Source organism: Chenopodium quinoa, unplaced genomic scaffold (genome assembly GCF_001683475.1).
Source record: "Chenopodium quinoa cultivar QQ74 unplaced genomic scaffold, ASM168347v1, whole genome shotgun sequence".
Classification (NCBI taxonomy): domain Eukaryota; kingdom Viridiplantae; phylum Streptophyta; class Magnoliopsida; order Caryophyllales; family Amaranthaceae; genus Chenopodium; species Chenopodium quinoa.
The window spans coordinates 1,707,718-1,727,060 of record NW_018744290.1 but is presented as its reverse complement, the minus strand read 5'-3'; the positions used below and the strand labels follow the sequence as shown (position 1 = coordinate 1,727,060).

The 19,343-nt window shown below is 30.7% G+C and overlaps 3 protein-coding genes across 3 annotated transcripts; all 3 read right to left on the bottom strand.

Annotated features, from left to right (window-relative positions):
* Positions 1-3,829: 3,829 nt before the first annotated feature.
* On the bottom strand, positions 3,830-11,340 carry LOC110695194 (RING-H2 finger protein ATL78-like). The gene is made up of 2 exons (XM_021872413.1): positions 10,347-11,340; positions 3,830-4,061 (listed from the first exon to the last, which is right to left on the bottom strand). The coding sequence occupies exon 1, from the start codon at positions 11,095-11,097 to the stop codon at positions 10,348-10,350; it is 750 nt and encodes a 249-aa protein (XP_021728105.1). The 5' UTR covers positions 11,098-11,340; the 3' UTR covers positions 3,830-4,061; position 10,347.
* LOC110695193 (RING-H2 finger protein ATL78-like) lies at positions 3,874-4,975 on the bottom strand. Its single transcript, XM_021872412.1, has one exon. It carries the CDS (start codon positions 4,822-4,824, stop codon positions 4,063-4,065), a length of 762 nt encoding a protein of 253 aa, XP_021728104.1. The 5' UTR covers positions 4,825-4,975; the 3' UTR covers positions 3,874-4,062.
* A 5,830-nt stretch (positions 11,341-17,170) lies between the features above and the next one.
* Positions 17,171-18,908, bottom strand: LOC110695363 (RING-H2 finger protein ATL78-like). The gene has a single exon (XM_021872608.1). It carries the CDS (start codon positions 18,428-18,430, stop codon positions 17,660-17,662), a length of 771 nt encoding a protein of 256 aa, XP_021728300.1. The 5' UTR covers positions 18,431-18,908; the 3' UTR covers positions 17,171-17,659.
* Between the last annotated feature and the right edge of the window lie 435 nt (positions 18,909-19,343).

Genomic DNA, 19,343 nt, shown 5'->3' with positions numbered 1-19,343 from the left:
TTACTTTTATAAATAAATAAAAAGATTATTCCATGTCATGTCCTCGTAATTTTTCCATTTTATTTTCGATGTTTCCTGATTTCCTTTTGAAATTTCTAAATTGGCCTTAAGATTAGTTTGAAATTGCTAGTTCTTATTGTTTATTGGATTTCATAAATTTCGTGATTAAAAGGCATTTAACATGTACTCTATGATTAATAACTTTTAAAGCGCGATGTTCGTTCCCTTCAAAAAGTTGATATTTTATTAAACTAATTGATCTACGTATTCATCTATATACATGACTTACTTCCTCCGTGTTTTTTTTTTTTTTTTTTTTGCACCATGAAGGGTTTCATGCTTGTCACTGCATTACTTTGGATATTAATATCTTTAATTACACTTTTGTACAAATTATTAAAAGTTGATATTTGAAAAGTAGATTTGGAGACGAATCTAACTAGATCCTACATGACCATATTTGTCATTACTGATAAATCACAAAAAATGGTCAAACAAGGTTATGAAAGTAGTGTAAAAGTCTTTATGACGCAATAAAAGAAAAACGGAGGAAGTATTAATCTTGTTGTTATGTTTAACCTACGTGATTAGATCTATATCCCCTATCATATCACAAGATATTTTTGAAAACAAAAGGCGTGCCTAGGAGTAATTAAAAGTGAGGATTAGCTTCATTTGTCGATCAACTTAATTAGTTAAATGATTAAGACTAGCCAATTAGGAGTGAAATTTACAACCCTCTTAAATTAACATTAAAATGTACAAGATAGTTGCAAAGTTTTGCTTGGTGCTTGGAAGAATAATATAGACATCATATCAAACTGTTTCCCAAAGCACGATTCTTTTCTTGGTACAAGATTTGTTTTTAATTTTTGTTTCATTTTCTGCCTTCAAGTAGCATGGATATATATGCTTTTTAACACTGGTTAACTTTGTTTAATCGTCTTTAATTTGTGGGTGCTTAGTAGCACATATCTAAGAAAACTTGTTATGATTAATTTATTGACTAATGTTGCAATTACTTACTAAAATAACCATTAATAAATTATTTAATTGTAACTTTAAAGCAACATCTAGGTTTGTCCTTATCAAAGACAGTAGGATTTACTACTAAATGTTATCTTCAAAAAGTACCTCAGCCACCATCAAATAGGGATTTTTCTCGCCAGCTATTTACTCATACTCCTTTTTGTTGGCTTACTGTTTAGTCTTGTAACTATCGAGTGACATACTCCCTCCGTCTCGTCTTTTATATTGTAAGGTGGTGTATCATTTGATGTGATGACTCCTAATTTATCTTATCTTTGCCAAACACATTTTACAATCTTATTTTAACCATATTTTCACCTACTATAAACTTTATTAGAAGTAGGAGTGTACACTAAATGGGTATATTAAAAAGAAAATAAAGGGATCAAATCCGTTTTTTTTTTTTTAAAAAAAAAAAAAAGAAAAAAAAAACAAACAAAAACAAATTACATTAAGTGTCTGAGTATGAGCAACAATTGTTTGCAGCTTCTAACGTACGTTTATTTTTAAGAAGGGAGTGGGGTAGAAGGAAACTAAAAATCTCTAAAAGTAACTGTTTAGAGTTTGGTATGGGTTAATTCAAGTACACCTTAGCTTTGTTAAGCTCTATAAGAGATGTACGTACCATGCCAATAGGATATGGGGGCATCATCCAATTTTAGTAGCCAATATAACTATCTAAACTTGCAAAACTTAATTGGTGACAAGATTATTATTTTATCACCTAATTAAAAATAAATATTTAGTGGCACTTTTTGTTCTTTTAGAAAAAGGGTAACTTTACTTCCCTTTCAATAACTAAGTGAAAATTATCTTTGATAAAAAGTACTTCAGATACTATGTTACCAATAATTCTAAGCAAATCAATAGCAAACAACTAGCAGCTAACAATTATATTTGATACACAATCTAAAGTTTCAAGTTGAGTCATCTCACATATTGGTAATAAGAAATTAGAAGTTTACAATATGGAGGTATCACTCGCTTTTAGTAGCCAATAAATACCTAGATTGGTAAAACTCGACCGATGAAAATATTATAATTTTTTGATAGATTTATAAGAAATTAATAGGCAAAATTGACCCGCAATATCCTGAAGTATGGCTCAGGTACACTGAGCACCCTGACCTATGCGTAGTAGCCAAAACACCACCAACTATGGTGTTAGGTGCGACGTGTGCCTTAAATGAAAATTTCCGGCCACTTATTTCATCGAAGGAGGTGAATCCATGCGTGCTAAGTGGATGGAAGACTACATAACTATTCTAGAGAGTGAAGATTCACCTCCTCCTAGTGAAATAAGTTGCCGGAAATTTTCATTTATGGCACGCATTGCACCTAACACTATATTTGGTGGTGTTTTGGCTACTACGCAAAGTTAAGGGTGCTCATTGCACCTAAACCATACTTCAAAATATTGCGGACAATTTTGCCAAAATAATAAAGCAAAACCTTTTGTTTTATTTTGGCAAAAAGGCAACTTTAATTTCTTGTCAAAAACTAAGAGAAACTTTTCTTTGATGATTAAATAATTTAAATGTATACTTCAGTTATGAATTATGATATCAATAATTTTAACCAAATCAATAACAAACAACTAGCAGCTAACCATATATACTTGTATTTGTTACACAATTTAAAAGTTTCTAGGTAATCATCTTACACAGATCTGATATAAGAAATTACAAGTTAATGAAATAGGAAGTATATTTTTGTCATACTAGTATATTTTTTATACTATACTGTAGCATAAAATATGAAAAAAGCATACTTTGAAGAGTAACATATTAACTTAATTTGGACTATTACTGTTCAAATAGAAAGTTGTAGGGCAGTGGAATATGCCATCGCAAATAGCAATAGCTTGTGAATGGGGAGAAATGAATGGACAAAAGAGAGTTTTATTCTTTAATCCTTCTTTTAGGAAGCACAAATGCATGATTAAGGGCACTAAACAAGGTAGAGACCAATCAATAACAAAGTAGAATGACATTGATTTATGCAAAAAACAATGTATTAGTACTAAACTAAATATAGAAGTGGACAATTGATTAAGGATTTGAGAATCATACAAGAAAATGATTGAAAATGTAGTATGGCTTTGACAACTAGCTAATTTTACAGACCAACTTAAGTGGAAAAGTGCTACTTGTAAATGCATTGTTTTTAGCCCATGGGATGGGACCCATGTGAACCATCCTAGGTGGAAAAGTACCCATAAATGGTTTTTTAATTTTTTTTTTTTTTTTTTTTTTTTTTTTTTTTTGTTGTTGGAAGTTTGGTAATTTTAGGCATAAGTTTGATTTTTCATGTAAATATGACCAATAGATTTGACTGTCTTTACAAAATTTGGGGAGATATTTGTGACAAATGGTAAATAAAATTTTCTCAATGGGAGTTGTTTTAACTACTACTAGACGTAGAGTTATTTGAGTTTGATTTATTTGTGTATTAAGATAGTGTCTATTATAAAGTAATAATCTTTTCACCAGTCAATTTTGCATGATTAAGATATGTGTATTTCAAATGAAATAAAATTCATATATGTGTATAGATGTTTATAAAGTGATCGTAAAAGTACATCTTAGATATCCCCACCTTCTAGGGGGGATGAGAAACATTAAGCAACCATCCAAATTTTCAAATAAGACCACTTTGATACTAAAATTCCATAATCCCCTTATTTTAGTATGAGTCTAGATCTTATTGTAGTCTTTAACATACTTTATTATCAAGTACCCTGCTGACAATCAATAATGTTATGCTATAGAACTTTTGAAAGAAACTTTGACAAAAAGAATGAGTCCAATAATTTAAACAATTATTGAGGACAAAACAAATGGCTAAACAAGGAATTTGTTGATTAATTGCTCCTCAGTTACGTTTATACACTTGCAAGATGAACAATCAAAGACTAATATCTATCATTTGTACAACAATACAGAGTAAACATGAAATTGAAAATTTCCCAAAAAATTCACTCTGAAAATTGATGAAAAACCTACAAAACTACTACTCCGTTCTAGAATTTGGTTAACTTTGAGCAACTTCACTCCTGTAATCTCTCACCAAATCCTCCCTTTCAAGTGGCACAATACTCACTACAACCATGTCACTAGTTGATGATGTTGTTGCTGTTGTTGTTGTTGTTGTAGTCGACAACGATGATGATTCCGACGATGAGGTAGTTTGATGATCATCACCACAACCAATAATCTTTTGACAAGTTTCAACTAAAGATTGCCTACAAGTAGGGCAAGAGGAGTTAGAACCAAGCCATTTATCAATGCACTTAACATGGAAACCATGATGGCATTTTGGTAATATCCTAACTTTTTCACCACCCTTAAACTCCGATAAACATATCACACACTCAGTGTCCAACCCTTGAATTTTTACCTCCTTTGAGTATTTCACCACTGGAAATGTCTTTAATGCCTTCTTATTCAAACCGTTACAACTTTTCTTCTTTTGATCATGACTAATTATGTTTAGATAGTAATTAGGCTCGCCGGTAATCATACTTGAGCACTTGATCACACACCTTATGAAGGTGTTTATGCATAAAGAGCATATTAAAGCACATACCAATACCGCGAGGATCATGACTATGTTAGCATCAAGGCCGGAGTTGCCATGGCCCGAATCCGGGTCTAGGACTTGGTAGGTTGGAGTAGGTGCTTGTGTAGTAGGTGGTGAAGGGTGGAAGGGGGAGTGAAGTAGTAATCTTCTAGAATAGTGAAGGTTGGTGATGATTTCTTGGGGAATAGAAGAAAAGGAAGTTGAAGGAAACATGTTTTTGGCTTGTAAGAGAAAAGAGAGAGTATGTATTATTGTTGTTGTGGGAGGAGTGGATAGAGTTGGATGTGGAATTGTGGTTGTGTTGGAAGATGAATATATAGTGGGCTAAAGTTACAAAAAGTATAGATTTTGTAGATCCTATATACTTGTATATGAATATATATATCTTATTTGTAATCTACTTGTATATGTTTGTTGTTGGCTAGGATATGTAAACAGCAAGGATGTGTGTTTCCTTGGTATAATTTACCTGGCCTTATTATTTAATTAAGTACTTTGTATAAAATTTTGATGCTTATTAGATGTTTGTATATTAGCTGGTCGTATACACTTGTATGCTTTTTAAGTAGGAAGTTTAGTTTTTCAAATGGATGATACTCTGTAGATTGTTAGGCCATACTTAAAGTGGAGTAATGTATTAAGGGACGAAGTAATACAAGTCAAAGTAGAAAAAATATATACCTCAATAGTGATTAGAGGTGGAGGAAGTTTTACGAACCCTCATATGAGGATAATTAATGTTAACCCACTCTCATCCTAGGTAGGATAACTATTACCCTAAATGAGAGTAATAGCCTATTAAAATTTGTATAGCAAAATGTGTTTCATACAACAATAAATGGTGTAGTTAAACTAATAAAAACCATGCGCTTACAAAGTTACTGATTGTCTAATCATGTTGTACATGTAACATGCAATGTAGTTTTTTAAAGGTAAGGAGAAAGACCCTAATCAAGCCTTAATGCTCACTTTTTTTTTTTGTCCAACTTTTACGAATTGAACAATTGGAAATGAGGTGGATGGGTAAGGAATCATCACCCTCAAGCATAGAGGGTTGGGAGAAATCAACCTTGTGACCTCAAAATTACAAGGCAAATCGCGAATTAACTATACCAAGTCTTGCTTGATGATACCCATTATACATATTATGCACTTATGCAGATATTTCAAAAATATGTACTCAGCTCGTAGTAAATAAATTGTCTTTCTCTAGATACCCCGTTCTACAAATAAAAATGCCCAATTAAGTAACCAAACCTTACTCGATTATGACAACCATTGTACTTGTATATGATTTTTGCTTTCTGCAGATATTTCAAAAATTAAAAAAGTCCTCTAATACCTCGTTCCGTAGCTACTAGCCTACTAGAGCACTACTTTCTTCACTAATAATAACAGTTAGATCTGTTTTTAATTTAAATTTAAAATGTGAACTTTACACTTGTAAACATGTTTGTTTTTCTTTTTTACATTTCTCACTCTTCAGTCTCTACACTTGTCAAACAAAAAAAAGAAGAGCATAATTCTACTCTGTAATATTTTAGATTAAGATCCTTGATTAGTAGACTGACAAGTGTAGAAAAAGTGCAATTTGGTTAAGATTATTTATGCTGCACACTTGTGTGTTAATTAAGATTAAGTGGGAACTGCTCCTCAAAAAATAAAGATTAAGTGGGTATTATAATCAAACTGGGCCCAATTACGGAGTTAAAATTTGACGGGTCAACCGAAAGAATGAAATGGGTTTGATTTTTATGAGTTGGTTGGGTGAGTATAGTTCATGGTTGTCCATGTGTTGTGTGACTTGTGTCATGTATTATACTATTGTGAATATTGATGGTTCATAGTGGGGTTGTTTGGCAATCAGAGGTTAGTTGGTGGCTGTTGGTTGTTGGCTTGTTTGACTAGTTGAAAGTATTAGCTGTATGGATTGACTATTTAAATTAGTTGTTTAAGCCGACTGTTTACGAAAGTGTTTGGTAAAATTATTAATGGTTGTTAGTTGTTTATTAGTGATGAAGTGGGCCAACAAGCCAAAAACCAATAGAAAAAGCTACTCCTATTAGCTTTTGGCTTTTGGTGGAAAAGTCAGCTTAAAAGCCAACAAAAAAAGCCAACTACCAAACATCTTTTTTGGCTGTTTGACCAAACTAAAAAGCCAAAAGCCAAAAGTTAGGCAAAAAGCCAATTGCCAAACACCCCCAGTATATCTTCATGATACCCCATAACAAGTACACGCTCCATATATTTTCGTTCATATAATTGAAAAGTCGGTGAATATAAAACAATATTATACTGTATTTATATTAATATATTTGGTTTTTATTTTTAATTTTATATAATTCGAGTTCATATTATTTATATAATTCGACTTCATTTTATATGGTTTGAATCGAGTCATTTTGGTTGGATCAGTTTTGTCACAAGCAGCCTATGAGCAAAAAAAATAAAGAGTAAGGATAAGCTTCTTGCGCGCAGTTAGTGGTTATTAAGATGAGTGACAAGACTTGCAAATTTCAAGTTGACAAAAAATTAAACTATAAGATGTTTGGTTATACGACAAGGTGCTTAAGAGTATAAAGGCAAAAGATCACCTCGTATTTGCTTGCATCCTACACCACATGTCCAATCCAAAAGACGTTTTTATAGTACGTTAAAATAGTTACGGAGTAATTGCATTAAGCCATGCAATTAGTAGCTGGATCTCACAATTTCTTTTAATTTTATTTTTAGGATACTCAATTACAATTACATTAATTAAGAATACTTGCTATTGTTAATCTAAACCATACGTAGTATATTGTAAGCAAGCACCTTGTTAGTCCTTTTCAAGTGTTTGGATTTTTTAGCAAGTTTATTTATTCTTAGAAAGTACTAATTGGGGGTGTTTATTTTTAGAAGGTATGTATTAAGTTAAATTCCATAGGCTCAAAATTATTGGTCCAACCCTTCCCGTACCCAAACAAAAAGTCTTCAATTCTAACCTGAATATAACCTGTACTCGAAAGCCTCCTCATCGGTAGATACAAACCGATCATAATGAACCCGACCAAAATCAAATCAAATAGCCCATTTGCCACCTCTAATTTAAGTATACCCATTAAAAATATGGATAAAACATTCATGCCCCCTAAAGTACAGCTAATACAAAAATGATGAGCATTATATCAACAAACTATACCTTAATCAACTTAGTAAAAGTTATAAGCAACATTATTATACTAAAAGTGTTTGTAACAATAAGAGCTTTTAAAGCCTAGAATTTTCTTATAGTGGTAACAAAAAAAAGTACAGTGCTCTTTTCATTTTGTCCACTGTTTCCCTTACTGTAAAGTTTAATATCTTGCACTTATATACTTCGTACAACAAGATATAGAGCAGCTTAATATCTTGCACCAATACTCCGTATCAAAAGATAACTATATATTAACCCTCTTATTCTCTTAATTAAAGTGATATAAGTACGGAGTACTGGATAAGCTTCATTTGTTATTTTGATTAGTTAAATGATTAAGATTAGCCAAGATATTAAGATAATAATGCAAGTTACAGCCTTTTAAGAGAAACGAACATTAAACTATCCAAACAAGTATCATTATACAAGATTATTATTACAAAGTTTTGATTGGTGTTTCTCAAAAGCACGATTCTTTTCTTGGTACAATTGCAATTATACATTGTTTTATTTGCTGCATGCCTTGAACTTGTAGGGCGGATCTCAGATGCTTATTAACCAAAATCAAGTTTGTTCAAATGTTAGTTTAATCATATTTGTGGGGGCTTACTGTAGTGTCTAAGAAATAATTATTAACTATTGTTGCAATAACAAATTAACAACCATCTACAATGATCGATTAACTTTAAATTTTAATAAACAACTTATGGGTTTGCCTAATCAAGGAGTGTACATCTTCAAAATGTACGGGAATGTTTTCTAGAAGACATATTTAACGCATTTAATTAATTAAACGGAAATGAAAGATCATATCCCTAAATTTATCCAGGCCACAACATTATTGTGTATAGTAAGAGGGATCCAAAAAGGTAGTATAAAATTTTAGAATCAAGATATGAAATAATTAAGTAGGTTTTTCAAAACTGACAAAAAAAAAAAAAAAAAAAGAAAAAAAACACTTTTAGAGATATTTGTTCATAAGAGTGAACAAATACGAAAAAGTACTTCATAGTAAGAAGTTGCTCACAAAGTTTCCCTAAAAAATGCTCCAGAAGTAATTTTGAGTCTAGACGTCTAGATATGTAGCCGCCTTACATGTTACATAAAAAGAAAATTATGTAGTAGTATAAAGAAAAATGCATACTTTAAAGAGTAACACATTAACATAATATGGCCTATTAGTGTCGAAATAGAAAGTTGTAGGGCAGTGAAAGCACAAAGAATTTGCCATCGCAAATAGCAATAGCTTGTGAATGGAGGGGAAATTAATGGGTACAAGAAAGTTTTGTTCTTTAATCACATGAAAATGCATTACTAACAAAAGTCGAATGAAATTGATATATGTAAATAACACGTTGGGCATGTATTAGAACTCAACTGTAGTAAAAAGTGACATTTTACTTATCATCTTATCATTTATATTTTGCTTGTTTTGGTCCAATGTCAGATATCAATAGAAGATTCAGCTCCTCATGAGTCATGAATGGTGTACGGATCCATGTAATTCGAACAGTTTTCGATTATCTCTCCATTATTATTAATTATCGCTATTACTTGGCAAAAAAAAAATTCTTTATCCGTTCATAAATACGGAGTAGTACATATATTTTAGATTTTAAGAGAAATTTGCCGTAATTTTAGTGCTTCTCTATTATTTTAAAATAAACAAAATATTTTAAAAAAAATTAAAAACTCTATTAAAAAAAATGAAGTGGATATTTGTTTGAGGACTGAGAATCTAAGAGATATAAAAGGATTGAAACTACAGCACGGCTTCGACAGCTAGCCAATTCACTACGATTAAGTAGACCAACTTAAGTGGAAAATTATTACTTGTAATTGCATTGTTTTAAACCCATAGGGTAGGCCCCATGTGAGTATTTCCTAGTTGGCAAAAGTGCCCTTATATTAAATAAGCACTTTTATAAAAATAAAATAAAATAAAATTGAATTTAAGCCCGTTAATTAAATATAAAAGGTTAGATATTTCAAATTTGCACATTTTAACTTATAAAACCCTTTATCGATCTAGTAATACACAATCTCATCAATATATCATAAATATAATCTGCTAATAATAAGTGGAGCAATTCACTAGACTTATTTCAATTCGTTAGTTTTTTTCTTTCTCAATAATGTTATCCAACGAACTCACATACAATATGTATCAATATATATATATGTAGCGTCATTTATGTTTCATGTGTTATACAAGTATATACTAGCTTAACAATGGATCAGAGAATATTAATTATATTTGAAAAAAGGTGTAGCTAGAAATGTGGATATGACAAGTCAAGTAATAAGTGGTCCATCTTAGTTAATCATCGAACATGCTCTCGAAAAAGGATTAATCCAATAATATAGACAATTATTTTAATTACGTAAATTGAAGACAGATCAAATGGCCAAAGCATGGAATATCTAATTAGTATTAATAATTACTCGCTCCGAAATATCTATCATGTGCATTACTAAACAAGTTAAAAATTTTGTTAAAATCTCCCTACTCTTTAAATCATGAAAATCCTACAAAATTACTCGGTATTCCTAGAATTTGGTTAACTTTGAGCAACTTCACTCCTGTAATTTCGCACCAAATCTTCCCTTTCAAGTGGCACGATACTCACGACTATCATCTCCCTAGATGATGATGATGTTGTTGATGACGTCGAAGACGACGACAATGATGATGATGAGGTAGTTTGATGATCATCACCACAACCAATAATCTTTTGACAAGTTTCAACTAAAGATTGCCTACAAGTAGGGCAAGAGGAGTTAGAACTAAGCCACTTATCAATGCAATTAACATGGAAACCATGATGGCATTTTGGTAATATCCTAACTTTTTCACCACCCTTAAACTCCGATAAACATATCACACACTCAGTGTCCAACCCTTGAATTTTTACCTCCTTTGAGTATTTCACCACTGGAAATGTCTTTAATGCCTTCTTATCCAAACCGTTACAACTTTTCTTCTTTTGATCATGGCTAATTATGTTTAGGTAGTAATTAGGCTCGCCGGTTATCCTGCTTGAGCACTTGATCACAAACCTAATGAAGGCGTTTATACAGAAGGAACATATTAATGCGCTTATCAAGACCGCGAGGATCATGACTATGTTAGCATCAAAGCCGGGGTTGCCATGGCTCGAATTCGGGTCTAGGACTTGGTAGGTTGGTGTTGATGCTTCTATAGTAGGTGGTGAAGGGTGAAAGGGGGAGTGAAGTAGTAATCTTCTAGAATAATGAAGGTTAGTAATGATTTCTTGGGGAATAGAAGAAAAGGAGGTTGAAGGAAACATGTTTATTTTTTGGATTTTGCTAAAGAAAAGAGGGAGTACTATTGTTGTGGGAGGAGTGGATAGAGTTGGATAATGTGCAATTGTGGTTGTGTTGGAAGATGAATATATAGTGGCCTAAAGTTACAAAAGTATAGATTTTGTGGATCCTCTACCTGTATCTTATTTGCATTCTATGTGTTTGTTGTTGGCAAGGATATGTACTTTATCCTTGGCTTTCTTTACCTTTTACTAATATTTAAATTAAGTATTTTGTATACTATGATGTTAATTAAGTACTTTTAATACTAGCTGGTCATATATAAGTTGTACCTAGGAAAAAAGAATGAGATAGAGACAAGTCGTGTCAGACTCATGTGTGAGAAATTAAAATTTGGTCTAATAGGACCTTCTTACGTACAATATAAATATTGTGTTTTTACAGGTATATGAATTATTTTTTTAGTTATTTATAATAATAATTTACACTCATATCTACCAGAAGTCAAGAACACTGCTTCACTAACGGTTTGCTAAGTGGTAGATCAATAGTGGAATAGTTGGTATGTAATTTGACATTTTGACCTGAGAGTGTGTACTTTACACTTGTTTAGTAGGCTGGCCGACACGAGTACAAATGAGAAAATTTAGTTAAGATTATGCTATACACTTGTGTCGTTAATCGAGCTTTAAGTAGGTATTATAGTATAATTAAACATTCTAACCGGGCCAAACACGCAGTTATTATTTGACGGGTCAAACGAAAGTGAAATCGGTTTCATTTTATAAGTTGTTTGTAAGGATGACAAATGGACGGTACAGTGTGGGTGCAAATAAGCCCTTCTCCATACGGCCATCATATTCATACCCATCTAAAAATACCACAGCGAGTACATTTTCAACATCCATACCTATCTGAGTGATATAAATATTATAAGTGTTACATTGTTACAATGTTATAAGATATTTCTGTCGATCCACATAAGCCTCTCATTATTATTTACACTTCCATCAACCTTACTTGCAATACTTATTATTATTAGTAGTAATAGTAGTAGTATTAATTCTCTTTTTCACTATCATCAAAATAAATCTCTATATACCATGCATAGTTTTATAAAATTTAATTTCAATTTGTCCTCACCTTATAATTTTCCTTTAAATATATGCAAGCCCTAGTTTTACTAAATGAAGGTCAAGTAAGGTGACAATTTATAAGAGTAATAGTCCTAATAAAGATGTTATTGGTTCGAAACGAATCATTCTGATTGGATCAGTTATATTACTTGAAAAGAGAAGATAAGCTTCTTACGATTATTGATCCAAATGTCCAATTCAGTGGTTAATTAAGTACTAAAGTGACTCACAATATAATTAAGCTTAGCAAGTTTCAAGTTGACATAAACTAACTATAACATGCATGTAGGTTAAACAAGATGTTTAAGAGTAAAAGCAAATGATCACCTCTTATTTAATTTGCTAGCTAATTAGCATTCCACACCACAAGTTCGATTCAAAAAGACGTTGCATTAAGGCATGCAATTAGTAGCTGGATCTCACAATTCAATTACTTGTACGGTTGTACCCTATCAACTTGGCGGTTTTTTTAATTAAGACATATACTTAATTACATTAATTAAGAATACTTGCTATTGATTTGATATAAAACATACGTAGTATATTGTAAGCAAGCATCTTGTTAGTCCTTTTCAAATGTTTGGATATATTAATAAGTTTATTTTCAGATAAAATACTACTAAGTGGGAGTATTAAATATATTGCTTTTACAAAAGAGTTTTTATACATAGTGTTGAAGTACAAATGATATACGAGAAAATGAAGGCCATCTAATTTGCGACAACGAAATTATATATCTATTCGTTCTCGAGTAATTACATTCAACTTATATTAGAGGTTTATAAAATACACTGTTAAAATTATATAGTTTTAGAGATTGTAATAGTTAAACGACCTTGGTCGGCAAGAAAAAAAAAAATTTGAATACCGCTTATAATCATAACGCAAATTTAATTTGACCCAATCTAAATTGACTTGATCTATCTAATGAACATAATTGAAAACGACCTAAACCTATCTTGACATAAATCAAAAAGCGGCTCAAATTAAAATTGGTATGACCAAACTTGAATTGTACCAAAACAAGATGATGATGACCCAAACTAAATTGAAATGAAATTGACCAAGCTCGTTGTAAATTTTTTTTTTTTTTTTTTTTTTTTTTTGACAGGAAAGCTCATTGTAAATTGACTCCACTCAAACCATACAACAAATAAGATGGATAGAATAAAGTTGACCAAACCCGAGCCGATCCAACTTGAAATTATAGTATAGCTGACATCTATAATTTAAATTTATGTTTAAAAATTAGTTTAAAGGCTAAGGCATTTTAAACTCAATCATCAAGAACTTCTAAAGCTTAGTGTAGTAAGATCTATATATCGATCATCAAGACATCTAAATCTTACTTTCCTATCTTAAACTAATATATATTCATGATTTTATCTTCAATTTGTGTAGTAAGATCTATATATGTATCTGCCCTATCAGGAGCTTAATATCTTGCACTAATACTCAATGTCATCATAAGATATTTATATATCAAAAGCAGCTTAATTAATATCTTGCACTAATTAAGGACCGTAACGTATTAGAAAGATATTTATGTATTAACGCTCTTAAAGTGATAAAGTACCGGATAAGCTATTAAATTAAGCCTCATTATTCATTGCCAAGACAAGAGAGTGCAACTTACAACTCTCTTGAAGAAACATTAAACTATTCAAACAAGTATCATTAAACAAGATTATAGTTACAGCGTCGCGTATTGATTGGTGTTTAGAAGAAAATTAACGACATCAAATCTGCCTGTTCCCAAAAGCCTGATTCTATTCTTGGTACAATTGCTCTTAAATATTTTATCAGAGAAAGACCTCTATTCGTTTACAGATAGTAAATTTTCTTATTTTACTACTCCATACTGGTGATAGGTTAATTTTATTTTATTCCGTCACAATTTTATTTTTTAGATTTAAGAAAAAAATTGTCTCAACTTTTATGTATATTTTTATTTTTGAAATTAAAATAGGATAAAGGATAGTTGATTGTGGATGTATGGCTTCAACAGCTAGCTAATTTACATTATTTTGTAGACCGACTTAAGTGGAAAAATATAACTGTATGTAATTGCATTTTTAAGCGCCTTAGGGGTGGGCCCCATGTGTGTCTAGTTGGCAAAAGTGCCCTTAAATATGAAGCCCGTTAGATTTGGATATTATTTTGAGATTTTATTGTATTTTGAATGTTAATTGAGTAATTGTTATGGAATATTACATTTCTTATTTCCAAATACAAATAGAAAAGTGGGTGTGAATTTTGAAACATCTTATTCGAGGAAAATCACCTGAACAATCTAGCAATACACAATCATAATAAAGTTTCATCATATTCTGAAATCCGCTAATATTAAAACGTGAAGCAGCTCACAACACTTAAATGTTGGTTATTATTTTTTACTACTCGTAATTCATTGTGAGACAATTAACTCAACTCAGATATGCTTTTTTCTTAAAAAAAATACTTGTATATGTTATCAGTATAATTGATTAGGATCATTGTTTTTTATTGAAATTAGTTTATATCTATTGATGTCTTAAAAGCGATTGTTTATCTATTTAACTTAAATAATGCTAGTAATAGTATGAATTAATGATCTAGAAGTTCCATTAAGCCACCCCCACCCTCACAACATAAAAGCTTAGCTTTTTATGTGGAATGAGATAGAAGTATATATTAAGCAACATTTCAAGTTTTCATATATGACCTATTTGATGTCATTGATAGTCCAATTCCATACTTAAGCATAATCTACATCTTATTGTAGCATTAAATTTACATTGTACTCATAAAGAACACTGTTGATAATTGTTGTAACCTATTACAACCCCGATCTAGAGGTGCAGTTGAGGAAGTCCATGCCCATAATTACTATTGTTATGAATGATAATAACAAGTATCTGTTGGTACATTTATACCTCATGTTGGTATAGTAATTGTATCAACATAAAGTCAAAAAATACCAACAATCTTGTTGGTATATTTAGATCATATTGGCATAGTAATTATACTAACATGAAATCTAAAATTAGCAACGGGACTTTGTTATTGTCATTGAAGACATGAGCAATTATTGATTCAGACAACCTGGGTGTAGTTGTAGCTTGAAATTCTCCCTGGCTACATATTATTGCTTGCTTAGTTTGACCATTGAAGTGTGCAGATTTATTGATTGATCTACCCAAAACAACATATTTTGTAAAAAATTATTTAAAAGGGAAATAAAATTAGATAGGTTAGTGAAATTTGTATAATACACCAGGGTGCACCATGCTCATGGTGCACCTGATGATGTGGCGTAACTAAATTGCTGGAATCAAATTATTGGAAAAAAAAATTCTAGCTTAATTTCAAGGAGTTTTTTCCGTTTAAATAGCTTTCAGTTTTTGATAATTATCCTTAATTGACATTTTTCATTTTTTAAACATTTTAGAGAGAGAACATTACAGAGATTCTAAAATTTTAGAGAGAGAAAATTACAGAGAGAGAAAAATACAAGAGAAATTTGTCGACCGATCGATAGAATTCTCCGTAGAAGAAGTTAATAATGGTTTATTAATCCAAATTTCGCCATGATTCTGATGCTAGATTTGTTGGTGATGATGATGATGATATCAACAATGAAGGTGAATTCGAGGATATCGTAAACGAAAATGAAGGTAAATTGGTTAATCGATTATCTTTTCATTTGTTAATTTGTGGATTATTTCATAATCAAAGGAAATTGGAGTTTTTTTTTTTTTTTTTTTTTTTGGTATTATTTTCAAAGGTTGAAGATGATGTTCTTCTAATTATGATGAATGTTCCTTTATCACGCATTCAATTTGTTAATTGTAATGGAATATGTTCTTTAAGCCCAATTAATATGTTCTTTGAGTCTAAACTGTATTTCTTTATATTACAAATTATGTTCCTTAAGGTAAAATGTTCTTTGTGTTTCAATAATATGAACTATGTTCTTTTTACATGAATAATATGGTCTTCTATGTTCATGTTCGTGTGTTTTAACTCTTATGTTCTTTTGGGTATTGAGTGATATAGCACATATATTTGAAAATTAGTTTTTACGTCATTTTTAATTATTAAACTATCCGTCTTCAATATTATTTAAATTTATATTTTTTTATGTTAATAACATTAAATAAGTGTGTACATTTTTTTTTTTCAGGATCAAGATGGTTGATGGAGATATTCTTTTTGGACATCATATATTGATGATTGGTTTTCAGATCCAAAGAACATCTATAACATTTATAAAGAACATGATTATATTATGTAATAAGCACTACTTAAATTAAAATATTTAAATTTAACAAGGATGGTGCAAACAAAAATTTAAAGAACATTTTCAGAATAAGCAATGGATATTATGTGACAATAAATGTACATTACAATTACAGTTAGAGAACATGGACATTTAAAATATTTTATCAAAAGATCTAATAAAGATCATAATTAATAGTGGACATATGGAAGAAAAATAGTGCTAATAATTAATTGTACTTTACATACAAAAATAAAGTAAATCATATTTTCTGATAAAGAACATTATAATATATATATAAAGAACATCACCAGAATTACACATGACCATTATTATTATAACGAATATTATTATAATTACATAAAAAAAAAATTGTTGAAAGAATATGATTGATTTTGGTAGAGACTTTTTATATTTAAGAAAATCAAATAAAATATTGGTAACTGAAATTTTAAATATGAAAATGATTTTTTGAATTTGAATTTTGAATTTGAATTTTAAAAATAAAATCTTGAAATATTTTGAAGCAAATAATTTTGAAAAAAAAAATTATTCTGGAATCTTAATTTTTTTGAAAAGATTGTATCAATTAATGTGGGATTTGGTTGATTCCTTTCTGAAATTTAATGAATATACCTAAAAATCTCGCGTTCTTCCTATTTCTACACAATATTCATCGTTTTTTTTTATTTTTTTTTATTTTGAGGTTTAAATGCGACCTGCGTTTAATGAAGAAAGGGGTGTCGTTTTGGGCCAAGTGCACCATGCTCATGGTTCACCCGGGTGTAGGAATCAGGAATTGGATAAGTTAGTGCGTCAATATATGTAAGGTCATTCAATTCAAGTTAAATTTCATATGTTACAGTTCACCATAGGAGAAGATTATAATTATATTGGTAAATGGTGTGACTAGAAATATTGATACGGCAAGTCAAGTTATAATTTGAAAAAGGAATAAGCCAATAATATTGACAATTATTTAAAGGAGGTTATGGACAAATAAATTATCGCTCTTTTGTTTGTACACTTGCAAGATGAACAATAATTAAGAACTACTCATCGTTATAATAATATCTATAATGTGCACAACTAAACAGATTAATTAATCATAAAATTGTTAAAATCTCCCTAATTTTTTACTCTTTTAATTAACAAAAATCTATAAAATAAACGAACTACAGAATTTGTCTAGCTTTGAGCAACTTCACTCCTGTAATTTCTCACCAAATCTTCCCTTTCAAGTGGCACAATGCTCACTACAATCATCTCCCTAGACGATGGTGTTGTTGTTGATGTCGACGACGATAATGATGAAGAAGCTGTGGTTGATGATGATGATGATGATGATGAGGCAGTTTGATGATCATCACCACCAATAATCTTTTTACAAGTTTCAACTAAAGATTGTCTACAAGTAGGGCAAGAGGAGTTAGAACTAAGCCATTTATCAATGCACTTAACATGGAAACCATGATGGCATTTTGGTAATATCCTAACTTTTTCTCCACCCTTAAACTCTGATAAACATATCACACACTCTGTACCCAACCCTTGAATTTGCACCTCACTTGAGTACTTCACCACTGGAAATGTCTTTAATGCCCTTTTGTCCAAACCATTGCAACTTTTCTTCTTTTGATCATGATTAATTGTGTTTAGGTAATAACTAGGCTCTCCTGTAATCATAAAAGAGCACTTGATTACAAACCTTATGATGGTGTTTATGCAGAATGAACATATTAATGCGCACACCAAGACCGCAAGGATCATGACTATGTTAGAATCAAAGCCAGGGTTGCCATGGCTTGAACTCGGGTCTAGGACTTGGTAGGTTGGTGTTGGTGCTTCTGTTGTAGGTGGTGAAGGGTGGAATGGGGAGTGAAGTAGTAATCTTCTAGAATAGTGAAGGTTAGTAATGATTTCTTGGGGAGTAGAAGAAAAGGAAGTTGAAGGAAACATGTTTTTGGTTTGCAAATGAAAAGAGAGAGTATGTATGTATTATTGTTGTGGGAGATGAGGATAGAGTTGGATGTGGAATTGTGGTTGTGTTGGAAGATGAATATATAGAGGGCTAAAGTTATAAAAAGTGGAGTATAGATTTTGTAGATCCTATATAGTATATATATCTTATTTGCATTCTTTACCTTATTATTTAATTAAGTACTTTGTATACTTTTTTTTATGTAATTAAGTACTTTGTTGTATAATAGTTGGTTATATATAAGTTTGTATGTAGGAAGTTATATTTATTCGAGTTGATGATCGGCATGCTATAGATTGTTGTTGATGATGTGATCGAAATTCTACTTACGTAACAGGTTTAAGGCTCTAGATTTTTACTTCGTACTTCCTATAGCTATGTGCTTTCTTGATTTATTTAACTTAGAACTACAACACTGACCATTCACAAAATTTTGTGGACAAGAGAATCGACCCAAAAAAAAAAAAAAAAAAAAAAAAAAAAAAAAAAAAAAAAAAAACTATTTTGAATAATTTATGTTCATTTTATTTTAATTTCGTTCTAATATATGTTATTTATCAGAATCAAGTTATTCCAATCAGATAAGTTTTATTACACGACGAGAAATTGATTGTACGTGTCCGATCCAATGATCTAGAAAAAGTGATGATAAGCTTATTGCCGTTATTGTATAAATCTAGTGGTTAAGAAAATGAAAGTGAGTGACAAGCCTAGCAAGTTTCAAGCTAGTTGATATAAATCTACTAGTATAAGATGTTAGGTTATACATGGTGTTTAAGAGTAAAAGCAAAAGATCACCTCGTATTTAATTCTTGCATCCTACACCACAAGTTCAATTCAAAAAGACGTTGCATTAAGCCATGCAAATAGTAGCTGGATCTCACAATTACT